Below are 22,940 nucleotides of genomic sequence, written 5' to 3' on the forward strand. Positions count from 1 at the left end.
GCAGTACCTCACGAGAGTGCGAGGACGACTCGGGAGTATCTTGGTCCGGCAGTAAGGTATGTACTGGGTATGAGGAACCAGCTGGTCTACGAGGGCCATGTGGCAGAGCAGCTCCATGATGGCCGCATGTTTGGCCGTTGCAAGAAGACGCCGGCTGTGTCCCCGTGGTAGTCGACTGCGTGTAAGCGGTACGAGCCCGCCACAGATATAGTGCCTTGCTGCGTCAACTCCGGCAGCGTCACGTCCAAGGTGACATTGCAAGAAAGGCTATAGTACCGTACTGAGTACCTTGAAGATACCTGGAGGTACTGTAGCGTCTGTCTTGTACTCTAAACTTCCAAGTTATCCGAACGATACGGGAGGTAAAGTAGCACTCGTAGTGAGAGAGACAGCTCTTCTCTCTCCCCTCTCACACAACTCATCATCATCCAACCCGGCTTCGGCGGCAGCGCATTATACTGGGCCTCGCCTGACCGAAACAACGCACCGCACCTGAACAACGCACTGCAAGCCCTGGTTACCGCCAGCAAACCGCGGTCACGATCGGCACGCCTCTTGCCCGCCATCCGCACCGCGAGTGGACGGCCTCTCGGCGTCGCTGACAGCTGGGCCAGCTGCTGGAGCGCTAATCTGGGGGGCCGGCTGGGCTTGTGCAGGGGTTGGCGGACACGCACAGCGCCTAGCGGTGGGCTCGGGGCTCCAGCTGCTGCTCCAGTGCTCCTGGACGGCGAGGGCCAGCGCCATGAGCCGCCTATGGCGCCTGGGCCCGGTGCGGTGGGGAGGGGGTTCGAATCCGGTGTTCCCTTGGTCCCAGGGCTCCATCGATGCTCGAGTGCGTCCCGTTCGAGGTCCACCCCTGAGCCGGACTCGACCACCTAGGGAAAAAATAATTAAAGGTTTCCCACGGCTTCTCCTGACTCTCGAAGCTTGGCCCGAGGGGAATCGAGTCGAGCTGCGTCCGGGCTGTTCGTTCAAGAGGAGCTTGTCCGGCTGTCCATTGGCCCTTTTCCGTCTGGATCCCGAGCTTGCTGCGGCGTGAAGAAGCAGCTTCGACGTCTGTGAACGGCCTCCCCCTAGAGGGCATTCGCTACCCACGCTCGTTTTGCGAATCCCCCCTGGTCTGCTGCTCACGCTCCCTATGATCATTGCACCTCCTGCTCCACGAAAGGAGCTGCTGGCTATAGTCGTCGTCCATCAAATCACCTTCTGCCTGGCTCTTTCGTAGCACCATTACGAGAATCCGTCGTGCCTCTCGCCAACCGATCGATCGAGAAAACCATAAAAGAAAAAGAAGCAACAAAATAATCGTCCAGCGAATTGCTGTCTGCTCCTCGTCTGCCTTGCCCAATTTCTCTGTCGATTACCAGCAGCAATGCCTGAAACGCCGGCAGCCAATGCCGAGGGCAACCAGCCCAAGGCTGCAAAGGACAAGAACTGCGAGTACTGCGGCCAAGCTTTCACGTCGTCTTCCCTCGGCCGCCACCTTGACCTCTATATCAAGGAAAAGAACCCCAAGCCTCCGGATGGTATCCACGATGTTGAAGCCATCCGGAAGCTCCGCGGCAACATTACTCGACGCCAGCCTCGAAGCTCAATGGGTGCTCGACGAGATACCTCGACGCCCGCTGGCACTCCGAAACCGACGCCTGGCAAGCTGACCCCTGGTCAAGAGTCTGCCATGCAAAGGGATGGTCCATACGCCGTTGGCTCAACCGCCATCAAGTACCCTTACGCTACTCCCTGGGAGGCCACTGGCGTCATGAATGACATTCCGGGCAGGGTTCCCTGGGATGGCAATGCGTCTCAAGATGCCAAGCGTGCTGGTTTGTCGAGGAACGGTAGCAGACAGATGGCCCAAAAGGCTCAATTCGACGTCAAACAAAAGCTGACAGACGCCATGGACACTGCCCGAGCTGCTGAATTGGCGCTCAGGGAGTTGCTTAGCTCATGGCGAGCGGCAAAGTAGGTCTACTTCTCCCCTGGCTGGTGTATGGCGTGGACTAACACCGCACGGCTAGGCAACAAGTTGATGCCTTCACGACACCATTTGACTTCGACCCTCTCGCCCTGGATTTTCCAGCCCTGACCCTGCAGTGCCTTCTGCCGCCGCCAACTCTGTTCTCATCCACTCAGCACCCTACATCGACATCATGGTCTGTGCAGTCGCCGGGCGAACGTGAATATGGCGCACTCCAGGCCTATTTCCAAGAAGAGTTCAAGGCGTGGAAGGTTACGTGCGCGTCAGCCACGACCGCAGTCATGGAGGAGGTGGCATACCCCCCCACTGGGGGGCCGTACAGGGACATGAAGGAAGCCGTCAAGAAGGCTGAGAGGGTGGCCGAGACGCTTGAGAGGCATGTCAACGAACACCTGCAGTCTGCGTATGCAGTCTGGGAGGCATTGCCCCCTCAGCGGAGAAACGAGCTTTGGATCCTGGAGCTTGCCCGTGGAGTGGGCCGCAAGCACAAGGAGATGGAGAAGATGAAGGAGCAGCATCACAAGCTCAAGCAAGAGAACACTAATCTCCGATCACACATTGACCAGCTCAACCGACTACAGCAGCCGAGGGAGTACAAGGTGCTCCCTCCCGTCACCATCCCTGTGGAACGGGACGTCCTCTCGTACGCCAACGAGCAGAGTGTTATGGGGGCCAAGCTTGTGGGCTTCGACATTGAGGACCGGCATCTGGACTTGAGCACTCTGGTGGCCAAGTCAATCGACCGGTGGAAGAATGTGATCGTCTCGAGTCGTGTTGCCGCTGCTGGCATGCCCGCACAGCGGCCTCTCGACCAGACCGTGGCCCAGCCTCCTGCTGCGGGAAACCAAAACAGTCCGTCAGAACCTCAGAGTGCCGCTCAGACACCACAGCTGACACAACCGCCGCCGCCGCAGCTCGATAAAAGGCTCTCGACCGCAAGCACCAACGGCCCGACGAGCGAGCAGAGCGCAGCATCTGCAACCAACACGGGCCCACCCTCAGTTGAAGAAATAAGCGATCAGGATGCCGATGCAGAAATGGAGGATGACGACAGCTTTGCCATGATCAGCCAGTCTCCCGTCAAGCCAGCCCACCCACCCATGCAGCAGCAAGCACAGCTTGATGTCTCTCGAGCTCGCGGTCCCATGACCCAGCAGCAGTCGCAGCCGCAGCCGCAGCAGCAGCAAGCCCAGCAACAAGCCCAGCAACAATCTCAGCAGCAACAGCAGCAAGCTCAGCAGCAGCAGGTCCAACAGCAGGTCCAACAGCAGGTACAGCAGCAGCAGCAAGTCCAACAGCAAGTACAGCAGCAGGTTCAACAACAAGTCCAACAGCAGGTTCAACAGCAAGTCCAGCAGCAGCAGCAACAGGCCCAGCAGCAACAGGCCCAGCAGCAACAGGCTCAACAACGCAACACGGCAGACATGCGCTACATGATGCCGAACGGCGCCGTCAGCCCCGCAAGCAGAGCGGCTATGGCTATGAACCGTGTCATGCCCAACATGAACATGGCCGCAATGCAGGCCAGTGCCATGCATGGGGCCGACATCAGCATGGCCATGCAAGGGGTTCGTGGCGATATGTATCTGGAATAATGTCGACGAAATTCATACATCGGAAAGACGGCGGATTATCGGACGGTCGAAAGACATGGACGTTTCGTCTTGCTTTCCCCCTGGCTTATCATAGCGTTCTTTCCTGGCCGCCTTGGAGCTGCCTGTCATTGCGAGCGCGATCTTCTTCATTGCCAAAAACAAATCTTTCCATTTTTGCAACTTTCCTATAACAAATCTCACCGTTTTCATCATCGAAAAAGAAAAGAAAGGAAACAATCAGCATATTCTGCTCGCCTGCAGAATGTATTTGTTTCACAGCAACCGCAGCATTGGGTCGGATAAAGAAAGCATATAGAACGGGAGGAACGGGCGTTTAGGGGACTGGGCAGAAGATTTCTTGATTCTGTCCCCGGTCCTCTTATTGTTTTGTCATTTTTTGGGCTGTTTGTAGACTGGGACATGGCTGAGTCGGAAGGGGAGGGAGAGCATGAGGAGGTGTAGAATTATGTGACACTACTAATGGACATTTGACTAGAAATACAAAGCAAGGAATCGGCGTTGATGGGTGAAAATATATATGCTTTTCCCCCTTTCTTTGTGGGGTAATCTACTCCCTCGTCTTGAGTTCTATATATGTCTCTGGAGTTGAGTTTCGTTCTTACAAGTGATCTTCTGTTGGGGATTTCTTCCTCTCGCAGGGTTTTATAACATTATACAGGTAATACATCATCCAAATGGTACATGTTCATTTGAGGGGCGGCGGCGGACCGGCTTCATGGCTTGATCTGCTTTAGCTTCTGCTCAATCATGCGCACAGTCGACCTGGGAACGTGAAGCCGGTGAGCGAGCACCAAGGCGCCCGTGAGAACGGCAAGACTGCCAGCCTGGTGCGTGGCGGCCAAGTGGGTGGGGACCATGTAGATGAGCGTGGAGATGCCGAGGGCGGCCTGGAGGGAGACGAGGTGGACGAGGCCGGTGGTGCCCTTCTTGGCGTCGCGGGGCAGGGCGGCGGCGACGCGGCCGGTGCGGGCGTAGGCGAAGAGGGCGAGGATGGTGCAGAAGGTGGTGACGGCGAGGATGCGGTGGTCGAGCTGGACGAGGCTAGGGTTCTCGAGCATGTTGCGCCACCAGAGGTCGGAGCCGTCCTCCTTGCGGGAGTAGAACTTGTCCCAGAGCTCCGACTTGGGCGGGGTGAGGCCGAGGCCCATCTTGGGGAACTCGTTGTAGATGAGGCCGGCGTCGAGGCCGGCGACCAGGCCGCCGGACATGGCGGTCAGGAAGACGAGGCCGGTGACGCCCAGGACGGAGCGCCTGAGGGTGTTGAGGGCGGGGTTCTTGATGGCCTTGATGGTGGCGGAGGCGGCGGCGGGGTCGGCGAGGAAGCGACGGGTGCGAAGGATGGTGAGGCCTGAAAGGAGCATCCAGGAGTAGCAGACAAAGGCGGTGGCCAGATGCGTGGTCAAACGATACTGCGAAACGCGGGGGTGAGAGCCGGGAGCGAAGAGGTCGTCCTTGAGGCCCGACTTGACCATCCACCAGCCGATGAAGCCCTGGAAGCCGATCAGGCTGGAGATGCCGAGCAGGTTGAGCGCCATCCGGGGCGAGACGCGGCGGCGGGCGACGAAGTAGAGCGAGGGCAGGACGAAGGAGAGGCCGATGAAGCGGCCCCAGAGGCGGTGCGTCCACTCCATGAAGTAGATCTTCTTGAACTCGTCAAGGGTCATGTGAGGGTTGAGCAGCTTGAACTCCGGCGAGGCACGGTACTTTTCGAATTCCGACTCCCAGTCGGCGGGCGACATGGGGGGAAGAGAGCCGGTGACGGGCCTCCATTCCGTTATGCTGAGTCTGTGTATGATTTGAAGTCATTGTCAGTGAGATTGACCTTGGTGTGGCGCCCCTCGTGCCTTTCATGCCGCCCTTCATCATGAGTGAGACGACGTACCCAGACTCGGTCAATCTTGTTAGTCCACCAAAGACGACGATGCCAAAGCAGCTGGCGGCGCTGCCCAAGAGCCAAATGGCAACCGCCTTGGAGGTGGTTTTCGTGGGAAAGGCCTTTGAAGCTTGCGCCTGGACCTGAGAGGCCACAGCCGACGCATTCTGGGCGGCGAGGCTCTCCAATGGCTTCGCATCGGCGTATCCCCGTGCTCGTACGATGTTGAGGATGGACGACGGCGAGCGCCTGGGCGTCTGGCGAAGGCATTGGTTGCAGACGAAGAACTTGGAGGGCATCTGCAGCGCCGCCCTGCGCATTCCCGCTGCGAACAAGGACATCTTGAGCGAGATTCGGCACAATCGAAGCGCTCAATGCCTATTACCAACGGAAAAGAGCGTTGAAAAAAAGATGGCACGATAATTCGGCGGCTCTCGACAAGTACAAGTATTTAGTGGCATGTCGTTCGGAGCTTACAGAGCACCGAGGCGGGACGAATTGGAGGGGCGCTGATAGGTGGGATGGTGGTGGGGGACCCCGCTGGGCTACGCTCACCGCCAAATTTTTTGACGCGGCAGAAAAAGTTGGGCCAACAAGAAAAAAATGAGAGCGAGAGAGGGAGCTACTGTAGACAGACCACGGCACTTTGACAGCTTGGAGTCGCGAAACAACCAGCGGCTTTAACTCTCTCGACCCCGAATACAGAGAGGTCATCAGTCAAGATGCCGGGTCGTCAAGCACACGGAAGGCCGCTGCTGGCCCAGCCAAAGGCCAAGGCTGGCCCCAAAAAGTCCAAGTCGAGGGCGCAGGCGAATGCGCTGAATGCCTTCAACATTGCGCAGGAGAGATTTCCCACAAAGGAGAAGAAGACGCCGCGAGCGCGGGAGCTGGACGCCGAGATCGAGAAGAAGCATTCGCGAGACGAGGAAGACGAGGATGAGGAGGACGAAGAGGAGGGGCCCAGGCGAAAGAAGGTCAAGGCCCCCAAACGGGGCGCAGCGACGGATGGCGACGTCGAGTTTGGCAGCGACAGCGAGGGAAACGAGTGGCAGCTCGGCGGCATGGCGGACGACGACGACGACTCTGAGATTGAGAGTGAAGACGCGTTTGGCGACAGCGACAACGAGATGTTCCAGGGCTACACTTTCCGCGGCTCCAAGTCCGGCAAACGAAAGGTGAGGAGGCATTCTGGTGGCGACGGCGCTGATATGGAGTGCTAATTCACGGCCAAAACAGGATGACGACTCGGACGACTCTGATGACAGCAATGACGATCTGGGAGAGACCCTTGGCGAAGATGCCATCGATCTGGCGACGGCTCTGGATCAATTTGAGGAAGAATCCGAAGAAGAACCAGAGGTTGAAGAAGAGTCCGAAGAAGAATCAGAAGAAGAGGACGATTCCGACGAATCTAGTGCATCTGATGACGACGAAGACGATGTTGAGGATGACAGCGACGAGGAGGCCGATCCCGAGAAACTGAAACAGCTCAGAGGCCTGATATCCGGTTTTGGTGGCGAGGAAGAAGACGACGAGAAGAGCAAGCCCTCATCCAACCAACAGAAAATCGACCTTGGCGATCTCGGACTCTCTGGGCTAAACGACCCCTTCATGAAGCAATCGGTAAAGCTCCTGAAGAAGGAATCCAAGGAGACACGGCCCGGCGCAACAAAGAAGCTGGCTGTGCCATTGTCGCGGAGAGAACAGGGACGCCTGGACCGAGCGGTTGCCTACCAGAAGACGAACGAGACACTTGATCGATGGACAGAGACTGTCAAGCAGAACCGCAGAGCCGAACACCTGATATTCCCCCTTCCCCAGAACTCAGACTCAGCCGGGCTCGATCGGTCAGAGCTTCAGCCCCTCTCATTGAAGAACGCCGCCACCGAGCTGGAGTCGACAATCATGGGCATCATGGAGCAGAGCGGCCTGTCCCTGGAAAAGGAGAAGAAGCCCAAGAAGCAGGAGTTTGACGAGGAGGGCAACCTGCTTACGCGGAAGCAGGTGCTGGAAAGGAAGCGTCTGGAGCGAGAGATCAACTCCCGAGAGGCGAAGCGCGCAAAGCGCATCAAGAAGATCAAGAGCAAGGCCTACCACCGAGTGCACCGGAAGCAGAGGGAGCGCGACGAGATGGCCGCCAAGGAGGCCATGGCCGAGGCCGGCGAGATCGACTCCGAGGAGGAGAGGGAGGCCCAGGACCGGCGCCGCGCCCTGGAGCGCGTGGGCCAGCGCCACAAGGACAGCAAATGGGCCAAGATGGGGTCCAAGGCGAAGCGCGCCGTGTGGGACGACGACTTCCGATCCGGCCTGACGGAGATGGCTCGCAAGGACGAGGAGCTGCGCCGAAGGAAGGAGGGCAAGAGCTCAAGGGGAGCAGGCGATGATTCGGACGAGACCAGCAGCTCGGGATCCGATTCAGACGACGACGACGTCGCCAAGATCCGGCGACAGCTGGATGAGCTGGAGCAGGAGGACGACGAGCCCCAGTCGAGGCTGATGAAGATGAAGTTTATGCAAAAGGCGGAAGCGGCGCGGAAAAAGGCAAACGACGACCTCATCCAGGAGATCCGCAGGGAGCTGGACGGCGAAGAAGGAGCCCAGGTATCCGATGAAGAAGAAAAGGGGGGCGAGATCGGCCGGAGACAGTACGGCACCGGAGCCGCCAACCCGTTCTCCATGGCGCGGGACAACAGCTCCGCCCGGGAGGCCAGAGAAAAGCGAAGCAAGGAGGAGGCCCGAAAGGAGCGGGAAGAAGTCCGCTTCGCAAACGGCGACGGGGCTCCCCATGTCGCGAACGGCTCGGTCAACCACGCCTGGTCGACGCCTGCCGAGGCGACGTCCTCCATAGCGGGCGCTTGGTCCCGGGACGACTCTCGCAGAAAGAAGTCTTCTTCCGCACGAGCCGACGACCTCGATCTCAACGCCAACATCCTCACCGCCTCTCAGCCATCCAAACCGAAACCGAAATCCTCCTCCTCCACTACTCCCAAGAAATCCCGCCCTCAGGACGACAACAACGACGACGATACCTCCTCCGAATCCGACGCAGACTCAGAAAACAGGCTCCCGCTAGCCATCCGCGACAAGGCCCTCGTAGCGCGCGCCTTTGCGGGCGAAGACGTCGTCGCCGAGTTCCAGCGCGAAAAGGAAGAGATTGCGGAAGCCGACGACGACAAGATCATCGACAACACGCTCCCCGGGTGGGGCTCTTGGGTGGGCGAGGGCATCAGCGCGCGCGAGAAGAAGCGCCATCAGGGCCGGTTCCTGACAAAGGTCGAGGGCGTCAAGAAGAAGGACCGCAAGGACGCCAAGCTGGACAAGGTCATTATCAACGAGAAGCGCGTCAAAAAGGTTAGTCTTGCTCGGTTCCCCCCTTATCTCCCCTATCTCTTTCCTGCTCTCTCGGCGATTTTTTTTTTTTTTTTTTTTTTTTTTTTTTTTTTTTTTTTTTTTTTTTTTTTTTTTTTTTCTTTCTTTCTTTCTACATATATTGTTTCGACTGGCCGGCTAACTGTTATGTGTTTCTTGCAGAACGACCGGTATCTTGCTTCGCAGCTGCCCTTCCCATTCGAGTCGAGACAGCAGTACGAACGGGCTTTGCGTCTGCCTGTCGGACCGGAGTGGATGACCAAGGAGACGTTCCAGGAGAACACGAAGCCGAGGGTCATTATCAAGCAGGGCATCATCAAGCCCATGTCGAAGCCTACTGCATAGATTACTTCCTAAAAGATGCTGTAAGAATGATGGGATACAATGTTCGGGGCGCGGTCCTGTTCTCTTTTTATATAATGCCCTATACCTTTGGTATATGGGGGTGTGGCATGCTTGGGATGGGTTTCTATAGAAATCAAGTTTTGATTCTCTAATGGGAGACATTTTGCAATATTTGTTTCGAATGGTTGTTTTTTCCCTCTTGAACAAGAACCATTATCAATTTTATTTGTAGACTTTTCATTTATCAATCATGCAGAAACTCGACGCCTTCCGATTGCCTGCTGTGGTTCCCCCTTCCCAAAAGAAGTACAGGAGAAAAAAACAAAAGAGACATTTCCCCCCCTCTAGGGACACGCATTTTTAACCCGACACACCCAGCACTATCCTTCTCCTTTGCATCTTCCGACAGCTTCTTCGTATTTGCAGCAAAACATGAAATATCGTACAGTGACTCGAAGAGATAGGAAAGGTAGGCCAAGCTAGGATATTTCGATTCGAGGTTTTTGTCTTGGCAGTGGATATGGACAGTTCATACGTCCATAAGAGAGTAGACAGATGCTATTGGGTTATGTATAGCGGCGCAAGTCATGGCCGTATTCTCGGGCCGGTGGGAATATCCTCAACCGGTAATGGGTAGTATTCGATATGTATGGAGGTCGCCGGCACTCGGCGCTTAGTTGCCGCCACTGACGAGGTCCGTTGCCTTGTCCAAAAAGTCACCGGGCGTAGCAAAGAAAGCGACAGCAATGATGATGTAGAGGCCAAACAGCATGGCGCCTTCGAGGTAGTTGGACTTGCCATCCTGGACGACGTAAGTGACGACTAAAACGGACACGGCAAAAGCGACGGTCTCGACTGGACAAATGTTAGCATTTCCACTACGGGAGCTCTTGGATCATAAGTGTACGCACAAGTCTCAAAGTGAAGCGTCATTTCACGTCCAATGATCCACCCGACAATAACGAGGAAGGGAGTGACGCCCAACGCAATCTGAATGCTGGAGCCAATCGCCACGCCCATGGCCAGGTCCATCTTGTTGCGAAGAGCAACGACTACAGCAGTAACGTGCTCCGCCGCGTTTCCGACAATGGGGATTAGAATCAGACCGATAAAAGCCTTGCTGATATTTGTAGTCTCGACGAGGGCGTCGATGCTCCCGACCAGGTAGTCGGCGCAGACGGCGACCAGGACGGTGACAACGACGAGGACGGCGGCGGCAGCAATGGGGCCCATGGTGGGCTCCTCGGGCTCATGTCCTTCACCGGTAACCGGGTCTTCGGGGTCGAAAAGGTTGCTGTGCGTGCGAAGCTGGAAGACGAGGTAGAGAGCATACAAGATGAGGAGAATGATGGCAGTGCCGCGGGACAGAACCAGGATGCTCCGGTCCCTGTCGCCGTTGCTGGGATCCTTCTGGTCGAGGACGCCGTAGAGCTAGAATGCTGTCAGATATAGCTCGTCACACCCAAGAACGACGAGGGGGAACACGTACCGCGGCAGGGATCACGAGAGAAGCGGACGACAGAGCCATGAGAGAGCATGTAGTCTGCGCAACAGCGGCCGAGAAAGTCTGTTCCGTACCAGCGCCGGTGGAGCCACGGTGCCGAAGACCGCCAAACAGGAAGCACATTCCCATGACGAGCAGCAAGTTGGACAGGATGGATCCGAGCATGGAGGATTGCACAACCTGGATCTGATTGTCCCTGAGAGCCACAATGCTCACCTGCCGAAGAGTCAGCGTCTCATTCGAAACATAGCAATTCCCGTCACATGTGGGAGATATGCGCAACGCACAATCAACTCAACCGCATTTCCAAAGGTAGCATTCAACAGTCCGCCCAGAGCCTCGCCCAGCTTGAGAGATATCTCCTCGGTCGCAAAGGACAGGACGGCGGCAAGCGGGATGATGGCAAAGAAGTTGATGGTGAAGACGGCGGTAGGGCTCCAGCCGAGGCGGCCGGCAATGATGCCAATGGGGACCATGATGAGCAGAAAGTTGACATAGTCTGAAGGAAGGAGAATCGTCAGTATACAGCCATTGCGCTCAATGTCTCCAGGACTTACTGCTGAGCAGCGTCACCTTGGTGACATGCCAGGTGTAGGCGAGGCTGCGGACGACAAACTTGTCGCTGTCGTTTCCTGGCGTGTGCTTTGCATCAAAGAAGAACCGGAAGGCCGGTGATCGCTCGGGGTGGTGGCCGCCGATGATGTGGTGGTGCGCGCCATTGGACGAGGCGCTCTCGCCGTTGATGAGCGGCGTGCGCTCGCTGGCAACGGTAGCGTTCGGTTTAGAAGTCATCGTGACTCGAATGCTTCTCGAGCGTTTGAGGTTGACTTCGGTTGGCGACACCAATTGAGCACGGTTAGTTGACGAGAAGACGCAGCGAGCGGGATTATGTTTCTGGGAGGTTGTAGAGAAAGGGAAACGCGGCGCAGGACGAGGCTCGTTTTGGTCGTCGGCGCAATGAGAGAACAAGGAGAACCGAAAAGAGAGATGACAGAACAATTGCACGCGTGAGGCGAGGGAGAGTCTGCAAGCTGGCGCTATTCGCAGCGAGAGGCAGGAAGCAGGAAACAGCGAGCAGTGACGAAAGCCACGATGAAAAGTCAATCACCTCGATTGATATGGAGAGCGAGAGTTGCAGCTATTGAGGCGCTATGATGTAGTGCAGTCGCAAGATGGGGACGCAGGTAATAAAAAGTGGCGAGGCAGGGATATAAGGTATTGATGTAAGGTAGGGGTAACCGGCGGCAAGGCTGGGATTGGGGGTGGGTTTGAGGGCAGCAGAATCAAATAATAAGTGATATTAAATATCGGGAGCGTTTGTTTGAGGTGCGCGTGGCGCCTTGTTTTAGGCTGGGGAGGACGGAGATGGTCTGTATGTCACCGAGTCCGGCATAGCACCAGGGCGACGAGGCAGGGCTTGGCAGCAAGAAACGAGGCAGGGCTTGGCAGCAAGAAACGAGGCAGTGGTTTGGAATTGGGGACTTGACAGGCCTCGTTTGATTTGCAAGGCGAGGAGAAGGCTCTGGATTGGGCTTTGTCTTGCTAAGGTAAGAGATGTTCACTTACACAGTCCCAGGACCATGGCTGGAAGCGCCGGAAGAGCCACACAAAGATGGCGATGTCTCGTCTGGTCTGGTCAATGTTTGTCCCCCCCGGAGACGGCGGGCAACGGCAACAACCGAAAACTCGGGCCAGAAAAGATCTCGAGTCGGTCGCACAGGTAGCAGTACAAGCACTCGAGGCGTCGCGAGTCGAAACGGAACCTGGAATTGGACGGTCCAAACAAAACAAAGAGGCGTTGTTTGCTGTCGATTGCGGCGTGAGAGAAGCAAGAATCGAGCGAGTGGATGAGCCGGCGCGAGAAGCTACGTAGTACGTACCTTGCCGTAGTGCAGCTCCAGGCAATATCGTCACTGTGCCTGAAGCCCGGAAGTACCTGTACCTCGACATGCAATCCGACCCCAAAAGAGCAACGCTCTCATTCCGCCCTTTTGCAATGCCCGAGGCTGTGGTTTGTCTGATGACCGGCTTACTGATTGCTTTTGAAGCGTATCATCATCTGGATTACTACCTCTCTTCTACTTTTGTCAATCCCCGACAGAACAAAACCGCCAGGAAAACAGGCCGCGAGGCACGAGTTACCTGGCCGGCTTGGCACGCGCGATCTGGATTTCTTGGAGATCTCTGTCGGGAGGCCTCCTTCTCCTTCCCCCCTCCGCGGCTGCATTAGTACCTATTTTACTTCGTATGACAGCCATGCGCGTCTTCACCGTAGATTCAGGTATTGAGCGCAGAATGACCTTACCAACACCTTCGCGTATCAGCCGCGGGAGTTGTCAATTGCCGACTAATCCCTCGATTGAAGCATCAAATGCGGAGAAGCAACATCTCCATCCCATCCATGAAGAGTCCTTCCTGCCGCTGAAACTTCGTGTACCTCTACCATCTCCATCAAAGGCCACAACGATCCGATTAGCGTCTCTCGAAACATGCGCAGGGTGGGTCAAAAAGCTTGTTGCTTGATGACATAATGATGGTTTCTCCTGCATCAGAAAATCAGGGTGGGGAAAGACCCGCATGCATCCAAGACGTCATTGCACGATTCAGCTCCGAAACACGCTTTTCCTTTGAAGAAGGCATGCCTCTATTGAACAACTTGTACAAGGCGAAGCACGGAGGATGCCGTCCGATGGCGTCTACTAAGGAAACCATCAAATGGAAACTAAACAACTTCGTGCACCCATCCCTTCAAGCCCATTCAAGCTTCAAAATACCTCCAAAGCCTCCAACGAGGAAACATTCAGCAAGCCAACGAGACAAACGTTCACCACCTACCAATCACACACGTGCCCCCTTGGATCCAATCATCTGGTATCACAAAGCATCAACTGCTCGTACAAACACCAAGCAAAGCACGCTCTCGTAGCACACGCAACCCTCTCCTCAAACTTGTACATTTTTCCATCTGTCTATGTAACTCTCCTCTTTGCACCGCCTCCTCATAGCCCCAATCCTCAATCTCCAAATCCACCTCCTTCTCACGCCAAAGTTAAGCTTAATCGAAACAGACCAAACATCTCCCCGAACTCCTCGCGCGTGACCCCAATAGCAGGCATAAGCGTACTTCTTAAGGCCCCTTGGCTTGGGTACCAATCGTACATACTAGTACTACAGCTTTAGACCCTCTCACCTGATGTTGATGTTATAATATATGACAAATGTTAGACAATTGTTCTAGAAACCGACCCCGCTGCCGACCTCCTACCGAACGGCTCCCGCTTCAATGATGTGTTTTCCAAGGGCTGTACGCAGTCCGGCTCGCAGTGCATGTCTCAAAGCCATGAAACAAGGCTCGCACACAGCACCCCTTTGCACGACCTCTTATCGATAGTTGGGGGCTACATACATGTAAAGCAGCTTACCACAGCACGTTGATTGCATTGCATGCACGTGGGAATCGCATGCTGCTTCTTGTTACATTGCACCACGGAAGCGCCATTCGCCCATCTTCAACAGTGGAAAAATTCGGAAACACAGAACTGAGTCAAACAGCATGACAAATGCACAAGGACGGCAAATGTACCAATATTTGTATTGCTAATAAGCTAGAATGCCGCAATATCAGGTAACGACTCCTCGTGCCAGTCCGGCGTGAGCGATCCCGAGCTTCCCGTCTAGATGCCCGACGACGTCACGGCTTCGGATGTCAACCCGGCCTTAGTCAGCGCCGAACCCGTGCCTCCGACATGGAACAGCCCGGAACAGGTGAACAAGGCCAAGTAGAACGAATGCCCTTTCCGGCCAAATCCTCGCCTCCCGTGGACTCCAGAGTTGCCTCCAACGCCGCCTTGTCCCGCCGCCAAGTTGCTCAGCCTCACACCGGCAGGCCCACGGAACTTATACAAACGACAGATTCAGCATTCAGTTAGCCGCACCGCCGGTTCCTTTCCAAGCCTCCACCAGGCAGCTTCCATGTAGCAACCCCAAACGGGCATTCTCCTCTAGTATCATATTCCCCCAAGCGCTGTTGCTGCCTGTTAGCATCCAATCCATGACTTCAGCTCTAGCGAATGTACCCAGGACTCACCGGCAGAATAAGCCATGAACCACGTCAGCGATGCTCCGCCATCCAGCCACTGGGGGCTGAACGAGCGTGAACTGAAGAATTCCCAGGCCTTCTTTGGGTCAACCGACGCATAGCTAGCCCAGATGATGCCCTTCCAGGCATTGCCAATGTCGTCGATTCGGCCGTTGCTGAAAAAGGCATCCCACTCCTCCTGAACGAACTCCTTGGGCCTCACAAACGGCGTCGAGGGTAGGATAGGAATCATGTGGATGCCTTGGATGGCCTCGATGTTGGGATCGAAATACGTCGTGTGGTCCACCTTGTTCTCAAATAGGATGCCCGCCACCTTGTTGCCAATGAACTGCTTGGGCTGCACCTGGTTGTCATTTTTGTACAGGTAATAGTTCTGCAGGCTTCGGGCGAGGATGGAGAGCTGAAGATTGCCCCTATCATTCTTGGCGTCAGCTAGCCTGCCTCTCTCTTCATACAACGAAAAGGGGCAAGAAGGGAAAGGACAAAGCACGAATATGAACATCAGCATCAGCGGATATGAGCTTCGCAACACTTCCTTACCTTGCCTCCAAATCGGCATTCTTGCTCACTTTGCCCCACATCTTGAGGGCATATGCGTGCATCATGTCCTCGGAACTTGATTCTTGGTCCTGCGAGCTATTAGCAACCAGTCAAGCGATGCCGTGTTTTTGGAGCCAAAGCGCACCTTGCCGTCCATAGCGGCATAGAGACCGTGAGCCCAGCTGTGGCCGTGGTACCAGTCAAAGTTGCGCCACATGGGAAACAGCTTGTCTTTGGCGCTGGGGTTGGCCACGTCGCGAACGAGGATGTTGATGTAGTCCTTGTTCTGCTTCAGCCAGTCCGAGTCGAGATGGCCAATGATGGCGCCAGCAAGGATGTGATAGCCGTAGTGGAAGTGATGGTCATTGTAATACGTGTTGCCAAAGTCGGCGCCAGAGTTTCCAGTGACATAACTAGCCGACGATACAATACCACCCCAAGCAGCTGCAAGCCATCACGTTAGCATCAATCACTAGGCTACAGCAAAGTGATGGGAATCTCTCACTCTCATGGACAAGGGGAAACTTTTGCTCATTGGCCGCAAACGTGGCAAATGCCGCCTTGAGCTGCCCCAAGCCAGTTTGCATCAGCGCATTGTCGCCCAGCATGTGCTTGATCACATATAGTATAGTCGCAAACTTGGCCAAGGCCTAGAAGACAAGTTGTTAGCTGGAAACCCATACGTCGCAGCCAGGGGACACGGGAAGTCCTCACCTTTCCGCTGAAATACATGGAATCAAGATTGCTTTGTGAGATCATGTTCTGTGCGACTTCCTTCGCGGCGGCCGAGCGGATGATGCTCTTCGCGTGGTCTGACAGCTTCTCGATGCTTCCCTTCTTCGGATCCCAGGGGGCAAACGACATGCCCACCGGCATTGCAGGCTCCACCATGGTCCAGCGATTTCCCTTGACCAGTGTGGCAAGGCCCTTGGTGGTCGACTGCAGCTGCGTCTCCTTCTGTATGCGGCTTGATGTTTCTTGATCAAACGAGGCGACATGGTGGGGGAGAGCGTACATGTAAAGGTTGCCATTCTGATGTCCGTCGATCTGGAAATTGAACGAGTAGGTGCCTTCAAGTCCGCGAGTGGTACCTGTCAGTTCAAGTGAGATGGGATATATGCCAGCGCCATCGTCCAGGATATTCTCGGATATTTGGCTCTTTGGACACTTGCAGACCTGGATGACACCGTAAAACGGCGCCTTTGATTCAGCCAGGCCATTGTTGGTCACCTTCAGGTCCAGCGGATCCCCCTTTGTCCTCCAGGCATACACCAGCCAAGTTGAGCCATCCTCCAGATTGAAGGTGAACTTGGCCAGGTCTTTCTTGAGATCTCGTGTAACTCGAGTCATAGTCTTGAAGAATACACCAGATTGGATGACCGGAGTCACGCCGCTGTACTGTGCCGTGATGTACGCCATGCCCTGCACCAAGGGGAACGACATTGCAGGAGGAGAGCCGCCATCCTTGCTGAGATGCACGCGTGCCGAAAAGGCCGTCATGCTGTCAATGGAAAGCTTCGTATCTTTTCCAAGCTCCTTGGCAGAGAGGACCAAGGACTGGATGCCGACGGGGTTGAGGTAATAGGACGAAGCACCATTAAACTTCTCCTTACCGAAGACCCGTTGGCTTGCCTCCGTATGAGAGCACGCCATGCCCCAGCTAGCCGTCGTGCCCTTGCCTCCAGCCCAGGCGAGCGAGTAGGGGAACGTGAAAGTCGGACATCGTTGATCTTCCAAGAAAAAATTGGAGTAGAACTTGTTGGTCTGAAGAGGTGCATTCTCCGCGATTCCCTTTCGAGGAACAGGATGATCCTTGCGAGTCGAGATTTGGGGCGGCGGCAGCTTGACATCAATGGGCTCCGCGAAGATATTCTTTGACACCATGGTGGCTGCTGGTTGAAGGACTGCTGTCCCTGAGGCGGCTATCCGAGTATTAAACCGGACCGTAGTCTCTGCAGTTGGCGCTTGGGACGAATCGTGGGGACCGTCGAAGTCGGTTTTGCTTGTCGGAGTGGTGTGCGCTTCGGGTGATTTTGTCGTCCTGGATGGTGAAGAGCTTGCGGTTACGGTAATAGTCGTCGTGAGGCGGTTCTGGGCACAAGAAAATGATTCTGCGGTTTGTATAGACTCTGAGACAGTCGTCTTAGAGGCCAGAGTTTCGTTCAGCAGGACGCTAGAGAACGGAAAACGCAACTGAGTCCTGGTCAGGGGTTTTGATTCCACGGCCTCTGCTGAAGAAACAAAGCGATCTTGACCGGTATCCAAGCCGGGTCGAGCGTGAATTCCTTGGGTAAGTGTCAGCCAGCAAAGCAATGATACGATACGATGAGGTGAAGCCATGATAGAGGCAAGGATTTCAAATTGTCCATATATAGGTACATGGGCTGGGAGATCTTTTCCGAACTTGAAACTCTCAAGTCAGAAGACCTTTGAATGACGAGAGTGCGAGACATGTCGTTTTATTAATAGCAAGCGATGACTTCAAGCGTGGAATTTGGAATGCCCATAATGCCCATCGTGACGGAGGAATGGGTGTCCATGAGATGCTGTGTGGGGGAAATGATTCACATCCACGCATGACCGACTCCGAATCCCAGAGGCCTGGAATGCAGAGATGCCACAGAGAGTATAGGACAATCAACAGTGAGGTTTGTCTGCTTTGGACATACCTTTGTCGGACGGATTTCGAGCTGGTAATGCTCACGGCAGAGGTGTCGAGTGCGCGGATGAAGTAACGTCGATAGTGATTGAAGGTACAAAAGTTTGCTTTGAAGATATATCCAGAAGTATAGCAAGGTGAGAGACAAAGAGCAAAGAAAAAAAAAACCCCCGAAAAAGAGAGGCAAATGTACGTGATGCAAAATAGGAACGGCTTTCTAGGTAGGGCGAGCGGGATGCGATGAAAGAGCTCGGAGGTGGTTTGGCGAATGATTGAGAGACAGACAGAGACGGTTCGCGTCTATATAAGTACCTTGGCAGGAAGTACCGTTTGGTTGCTTTATCCTCCAAGATTGAGCTTTTTTTCAGCAAGAGGTCCTAACAGGTGATTCAAGAAGAGGGAGGGCTTCGATTGCACCTCCGTCGTCGATATACAGTGACTGATTAAGTCAGCTGTTCCCTTGGCGATAATTGCAGAAAGAGGAAGTGACGAGGCTTGGTGTTACCTGCTTTCTTTGCTCTAAATCTGGTGAGGAAAGAAGACGTCAGTGAGTGGGTCACGGGTCAGCTTCTCTCTTTCCTCAGCTGCAAATTTGAGAGCTTCTCTTGTTAATTCCTTGTTTTCCTCCCTTTCCTAGGAGCATGAGTGGTTGGTTTAGGGTAGCCGCACGCTGCAAGGGGTTATGGTGTTGCCCGGGGTGTTGTGGCTGGTATGAGCTGACTTGAAACTTTTCAAGTAAACAAACAATGTGGTTGTTTGAGGGGAAACGTGATGATTGCTGTGGAGTAGCTGAACTTCGTGCTTGGCTACTGTTTGGCCGTATTGGCTTGTAGAGTTTGCTAGTGATGCCATTTGAGGCCTGTGATTCTTCGTTCTTAATTGCTTGGTCCATGATGCCACTGACATCTCTTATTCCTTGGTGTTATGGGTAACGTCTCTCTGCATTGCCGTATCCCAGCAAGATGAGCAAGCTTGTAGAAGCACCGCGGGACCTCCAAGGCCTGAACTGTTCAAAGATACTCATTTCCACCAAAAGTGACACCTGACGTCTGAGGTCGTTATCCAATCCGCCGCCTTGGAGTCATTGTCCAGCCCAGCCCAGCGTCATATCATAATCCAAGAGCACTGAATCTCCCACTTGACGCGCCCTCCCGGAGCATCCTCTGCACCCTCTTCGCAGCATCCTCATCGACCGAGCTCTTGTTTCTTGAACTGCTCGTAGCTTGCTTCGCATTTCTTTCCTTGACGTCCTTGCTCTTGCTCTTGTCCTTGTCCTTGTCCATGTTGTACTTCTTCGCCTTCTTCTGCTCGGCCCTCTTCTGCTCGGCCCTGGCCTCGGCCTCAGATCGCTCTGCCTCCCGACGGCATCGACGCACATCCTTCTCGCGAAGCACCCACGGCACATCCAGAACCTCGCGCCGAAATTTCGCCCGCTTCTCCCAGAGCGCAACCTCCTGCGCCGTGCCCTTCACAATGACCATCTTGACAACGTTCATCTGCCGTTCGCCACGAAACGACGACACACCCCCTTTCACATCGACGACCATTCCCACGTCAATGTCCGCATACGGATCGGGCACTTGCGCGTCTGTAGTTTGCGCATCATTGTTGGTAGGTCGTTCGCCGGCAGTCGTCGATTCGTTCTTTGCCTTTGCAGGAGCTGGGAGTGTAACCACTGCGGAGATGTTCATGCCGCTGCTGTCGTCAATGGCGTAGATTCGTCGTTGAGCGTACTGCTCGATGGCAACTACGATGCCAACGACACGCACCCATTTGATCGGGAGATTTCGGTAAAAGAAGAAGCATTCCCCTTTGAAGCGCACGGTAAGCATCCCAACTGCCACCCATCATAGCAAGAGAACCATTCTCGGGTTAAGAACGCATACCTTCAAAGCCGGCATGTTGATCGAGAGCATGGACCTCGGCGGCGCGCAGCAGACACCAGGTATTTACGGTGGGCGAAAGGTGGAAGCAGTAACGCGGGTAGAGTGTAGAAGTGGCTCCGACAGCTTTTGTGGCCTCGGTCATGGAACGTGCGTCTTGGTGCCTTGATTCACGGGCGAATCAAGCGCATACCCCCATACCGGCGCGATTGGCTCTGCGATCATTTTCCGGTATGTCGTTGTAGAAAGAAAAAGGAGAGGACGCACAGGGTTGGAGGAGATGCGGTTTTGGGAAAAGGCCGTGAATTTCTGTGGCGCGTCACGGCTTGACACCCCGCCATAGCTCACGGGAGCTTACATGCCTCTGCCTGCTCCTGTGCCTACATGCAAGCTCATGTACAGCATCGCAGTCACGGCACGAGAGGGTCCTGCAGCTGAGGAGAAATCCTAAAATGTCACTGAACAATTCATTTTGACACGTTCAGTATCGATCAATTATCACATATTCTGAATAACATGCGCTTCGTGACGCCTTGATCCCGTATTCCGAGCCCGTTCCTTTCCTTATACAATGGCGCAAAACAGCCCAGCCCGTATCCCATACCCAAAAGCAGACATATAACTCATGAACTACCGGCGAGACCTCGTCGATCGACGGCCTGTATTTGACACAGGCTCCTCTTCCTTCTTCGCAGTCTTGGCCTTCTTCAGCCTGGCCGCAGCAGCTTGAAACGCCTCCTCCGATGGCTCGTCTTCTTCTTCCTGCGCAGGGCGCTTCTTGCCCTTGCCCTTGGGTTTCGCACCGTACTTTTCCTCAAGGTGGCTGAAGAAGTCTCCCGCGCGGTCCTTTTGTCGCTTCTGAATCAGGGCTGCCAAGTCGTCCTCCGCATTCCCCTTGCCCTTCTTGCCCTTTGCCTTGCCGCCAAAGATTTTGTCATGAACACCGAGTTCTTTGGCTAGTTCCTCTGCTTCCGCCTCCTCGGCCTTCGCAGCCTTGGCGCGAGCGGCCCGTTTCCGCTTGTTTTCCTTCTTGTAGGCTGCAAAGGCAGGGACATCGCCCGTCTCAATGGCTTCGTCGATGATCTTGCGGAATCGTTCGTCGTCCTCAACAACGTCGCTGAGCATCACCCGTTCGTAAACCTGGTCCATGTCGCCCTCGCACTCTTCGTAGGCGATAAGCAGGTCATCCTTCTCCTCGTCAGAGTGCTTGTATCTCGCAGCAAACTTCTTGATGGAATCTTCTGAAACTGCATCTTTGTACTGCTCCCGATAGTATTCGCTCCAGTCGAAGCCTTCAGAGTCGACAATGGACTCGGACGTGGATCCGGTGGTGTCGTATCGCTTTCGTCGCGCGGGGTCTGAGAGGACGGCGTAGGCGAATGCGATGCTCTGGAAGGTCTCATGAGCCTTTGTCTTGTGTTCCTCGGGGACCTTGTCTGCAGATGTCGACGTATGTCAGTAAAAGCTTGGCCCATGGTCATGATGCGTCCAGATCGCCTTGTCTGTGCAACCCACCCGGGTGGTTCTTGAGCGCTGCCTTTCGATATGCGCTCTTGACCTGGTCAGCAGTTGCGGTGCGCTCGAGCCCGAGGACCTCGTAGGGGTCTATTGAGGGCGGCTCGCCGTCGACGACGTCTTCGTGGTCCGACATGTCCAAGACTCGACTCGATGCGACGCTGCAGGTGTCTCGGGTGTGGTTGCAGAAGACAAAGAAGGGGAGGGTAGGCTGATGGATTGACTTGGAGCTGCAGCTGCGTCACGCGTCGCAGCGCGTTAAGCTTAATGGAGGCGGCAGCCGGGGGTCCACTAACGAGCTGCCGCCCTATTTCCGGAGCTGTTGACCCCTTCAGGCAATTGAGCTGGTTGCGGATTCTGTGACGATATGCTCTATGTGCAACTTGTCAGATACACACACACACAGAATGAGTTGTAACGTACAACCGCATTGATCAACTGCCCCTCGCTGCAGATTCGACACAACATGGCGTCCTCAGAAAGTCACAAGGCGGCCATGCGGCAGGCTCTGGAACTCGCCAAGAAGTCCCCGCCAAAGCCAACCAACTTCCGGGTCGGTGCCCTCCTCATGAGGCTGGACGACGGCCACATCTCCGCCGAGGGCTACACGCTGGAGCTCCCTGGAAACACTCACGCCGAAGAGTGCTGTCTCTTGAAGCTCGCAGAAGAGCACTCCACTACGGAAGAAGGCCTTGACGCTGTCATGAAGAGCCCGCATGCACTCTACACCACCGTCGAGCCCTGCTTCAAGCGTCTCAGCGGCAAGCTGCCGTGCGTCGAGCGGATTCTGCGCCAGAAGTCGTGGATCAAGAAGGTGTACGTGGGCGTCTTGGAGCCCGAGACATTCGTGGGAAAGAACCCTGGCCGCCAATTGCTGGAAGGGGGCGGCGTTGAGGTGGAATATGTGGCTGGATTCGAAGAGGAAATCCTTGCGGTGGCGGCAGCTGGTCACGCATCGTCTTGATGCCGTTGTCGATGTAAGAGGGTATCATTGCTTGGCCATGAGCCAGCTGACTTGCTGCTCGTGATATAAATACAATGGAAGGGTTGAACTTCAGACGACTGACTACGACAATGCCATAGAGCTCTTGACCACTTCGTGTCTCTAGAAAGCAATAGTTTCACGAGTTGTTATAGATGCGTGTAACTATCATGATCGCCTCGAGTAAGAATGGTTATGCATATTCATCAACATGTCAAACAATGACAATAGACAGACCTGACTCTGTCCTGTAGCAGCAAGGCATTACTATATTCGTCTGGGATTCAAGGTCTCCCAATTGAAGAATGAAATGAACTACGCACTACATGTTTTGCCGGTAAGACTGGAGCTTCATGTACCTGTTGGTGACTGAAATAGGTGTGGGTGCAGTAAACGCGGGGTTGTACCGCTGATGAACCCAGTGGCTGCTAAGACCAACTTCTGCTCCTCAACCATCTACAGAGACTCGGCACCTTCATCGCCCCATCAATTGGACGTCAGCAAAAAGAAAAAAGCATTATCATCTCTTTACTTTATTGATGTATTGATATTTGCGCATTTCCATTACATTAATTGC

At 54.8% G+C, this 22,940-nt stretch overlaps 8 protein-coding genes across 8 annotated transcripts; 3 read left to right on the forward strand and 5 right to left on the reverse strand.

Annotated features, from left to right (window-relative positions):
- The first annotated feature begins 1,366 nt into the window (after positions 1–1,366).
- On the forward strand, positions 1,367–3,582 carry BBK36DRAFT_154835 (hypothetical protein). The gene is made up of 3 exons (XM_024897630.1): positions 1,367–1,962; positions 2,019–3,118; positions 3,329–3,582. The coding sequence occupies exons 1-3, from the start codon at positions 1,373–1,375 to the stop codon at positions 3,571–3,573; spliced, it is 1,935 nt and encodes a 644-aa protein (XP_024752219.1). The 5' UTR covers positions 1,367–1,372; the 3' UTR covers positions 3,574–3,582.
- A 725-nt stretch (positions 3,583–4,307) lies between these two features.
- Positions 4,308–5,766, reverse strand: BBK36DRAFT_1113493 (cytochrome oxidase assembly; the record flags this gene model as incomplete). The annotated part of the gene is made up of 2 exons (XM_024889921.1): positions 4,308–5,379; positions 5,477–5,766. 2 exons carry the CDS (start codon positions 5,764–5,766, stop codon positions 4,308–4,310), a joined length of 1,362 nt encoding a protein of 453 aa, XP_024752220.1.
- A 395-nt stretch (positions 5,767–6,161) lies between these two features.
- BBK36DRAFT_1134607 (Utp14-domain-containing protein) lies at positions 6,162–9,301 on the forward strand. The gene is made up of 4 exons (XM_024892366.1): positions 6,162–6,642; positions 6,701–8,818; positions 8,999–9,184; positions 9,279–9,301. Exons 1-3 carry the CDS (start codon positions 6,190–6,192, stop codon positions 9,179–9,181), a joined length of 2,754 nt encoding a protein of 917 aa, XP_024752221.1. The 5' UTR covers positions 6,162–6,189; the 3' UTR covers positions 9,182–9,184; positions 9,279–9,301.
- Positions 9,302–9,842: 541 nt separating this feature from the next.
- BBK36DRAFT_1192361 (Ca2+ transporter) lies at positions 9,843–11,477 on the reverse strand (the record flags this gene model as incomplete). Its single annotated transcript, XM_024896764.1, has 5 exons — positions 9,843–10,036; positions 10,093–10,612; positions 10,671–10,901; positions 10,973–11,184; positions 11,243–11,477. 5 exons carry the CDS (start codon positions 11,475–11,477, stop codon positions 9,855–9,857), a joined length of 1,380 nt encoding a protein of 459 aa, XP_024752222.1. The 3' UTR covers positions 9,843–9,854.
- A 3,245-nt stretch (positions 11,478–14,722) lies between these two features.
- BBK36DRAFT_1113252 (glycoside hydrolase family 81 protein) lies at positions 14,723–17,208 on the reverse strand (the record flags this gene model as incomplete). Its single annotated transcript, XM_024889886.1, has 5 exons — positions 14,723–15,197; positions 15,325–15,413; positions 15,470–15,768; positions 15,830–15,974; positions 16,039–17,208. 5 exons carry the CDS (start codon positions 17,206–17,208, stop codon positions 14,723–14,725), a joined length of 2,178 nt encoding a protein of 725 aa, XP_024752223.1.
- A 1,884-nt stretch (positions 17,209–19,092) lies between these two features.
- BBK36DRAFT_1192374 (hypothetical protein) lies at positions 19,093–20,011 on the reverse strand (the record flags this gene model as incomplete). The annotated part of the gene is made up of 3 exons (XM_024896765.1): positions 19,093–19,167; positions 19,231–19,793; positions 19,870–20,011. The coding sequence occupies 3 exons, from the start codon at positions 20,009–20,011 to the stop codon at positions 19,093–19,095; spliced, it is 780 nt and encodes a 259-aa protein (XP_024752224.1).
- Positions 20,012–20,496: 485 nt separating this feature from the next.
- On the reverse strand, positions 20,497–21,517 carry BBK36DRAFT_1138998 (DnaJ-domain-containing protein; the record flags this gene model as incomplete). Its single annotated transcript, XM_024893281.1, has 2 exons — positions 20,497–21,302; positions 21,382–21,517. 2 exons carry the CDS (start codon positions 21,515–21,517, stop codon positions 20,497–20,499), a joined length of 942 nt encoding a protein of 313 aa, XP_024752225.1.
- A 330-nt stretch (positions 21,518–21,847) lies between these two features.
- BBK36DRAFT_1157145 (cytidine deaminase-like protein) lies at positions 21,848–22,345 on the forward strand (the record flags this gene model as incomplete). The annotated part of the gene is made up of 1 exon (XM_024893992.1): positions 21,848–22,345. The coding sequence occupies one exon, from the start codon at positions 21,848–21,850 to the stop codon at positions 22,343–22,345; it is 498 nt and encodes a 165-aa protein (XP_024752226.1).
- Between the last annotated feature and the right edge of the window lie 595 nt (positions 22,346–22,940).

Source organism: Trichoderma citrinoviride, assembly GCF_003025115.1.
Source record: "Trichoderma citrinoviride strain TUCIM 6016 unplaced genomic scaffold BBK36scaffold_3, whole genome shotgun sequence".
Classification (NCBI taxonomy): Eukaryota; Fungi; Ascomycota; class Sordariomycetes; order Hypocreales; family Hypocreaceae; genus Trichoderma; species Trichoderma citrinoviride.

Coding starts and splice junctions, on each gene's coding strand:
- BBK36DRAFT_154835 (XM_024897630.1), top strand. CDS start 1,373: ATGCCTGAAACGCCGGCAGCCAATGCCGAGGGCAACCAGCCCAAGGCT. Junction 1,963..2,018: donor AGCTCATGGCGAGCGGCAAA/GTAGGTCTACTT, acceptor CCGCACGGCTAG/GCAACAAGTTGATGCCTTCA. Junction 3,119..3,328: donor TGATGTCTCTCGAGCTCGCG/GTCCCATGACCC, acceptor TTCAACAGCAAG/TCCAGCAGCAGCAGCAACAG.
- BBK36DRAFT_1134607 (XM_024892366.1), top strand. CDS start 6,190: ATGCCGGGTCGTCAAGCACACGGAAGGCCGCTGCTGGCCCAGCCAAAG. Junction 6,643..6,700: donor CCAAGTCCGGCAAACGAAAG/GTGAGGAGGCAT, acceptor TCACGGCCAAAA/CAGGATGACGACTCGGACGA. Junction 8,819..8,998: donor ACGAGAAGCGCGTCAAAAAG/GTTAGTCTTGCT, acceptor TGTTTCTTGCAG/AACGACCGGTATCTTGCTTC.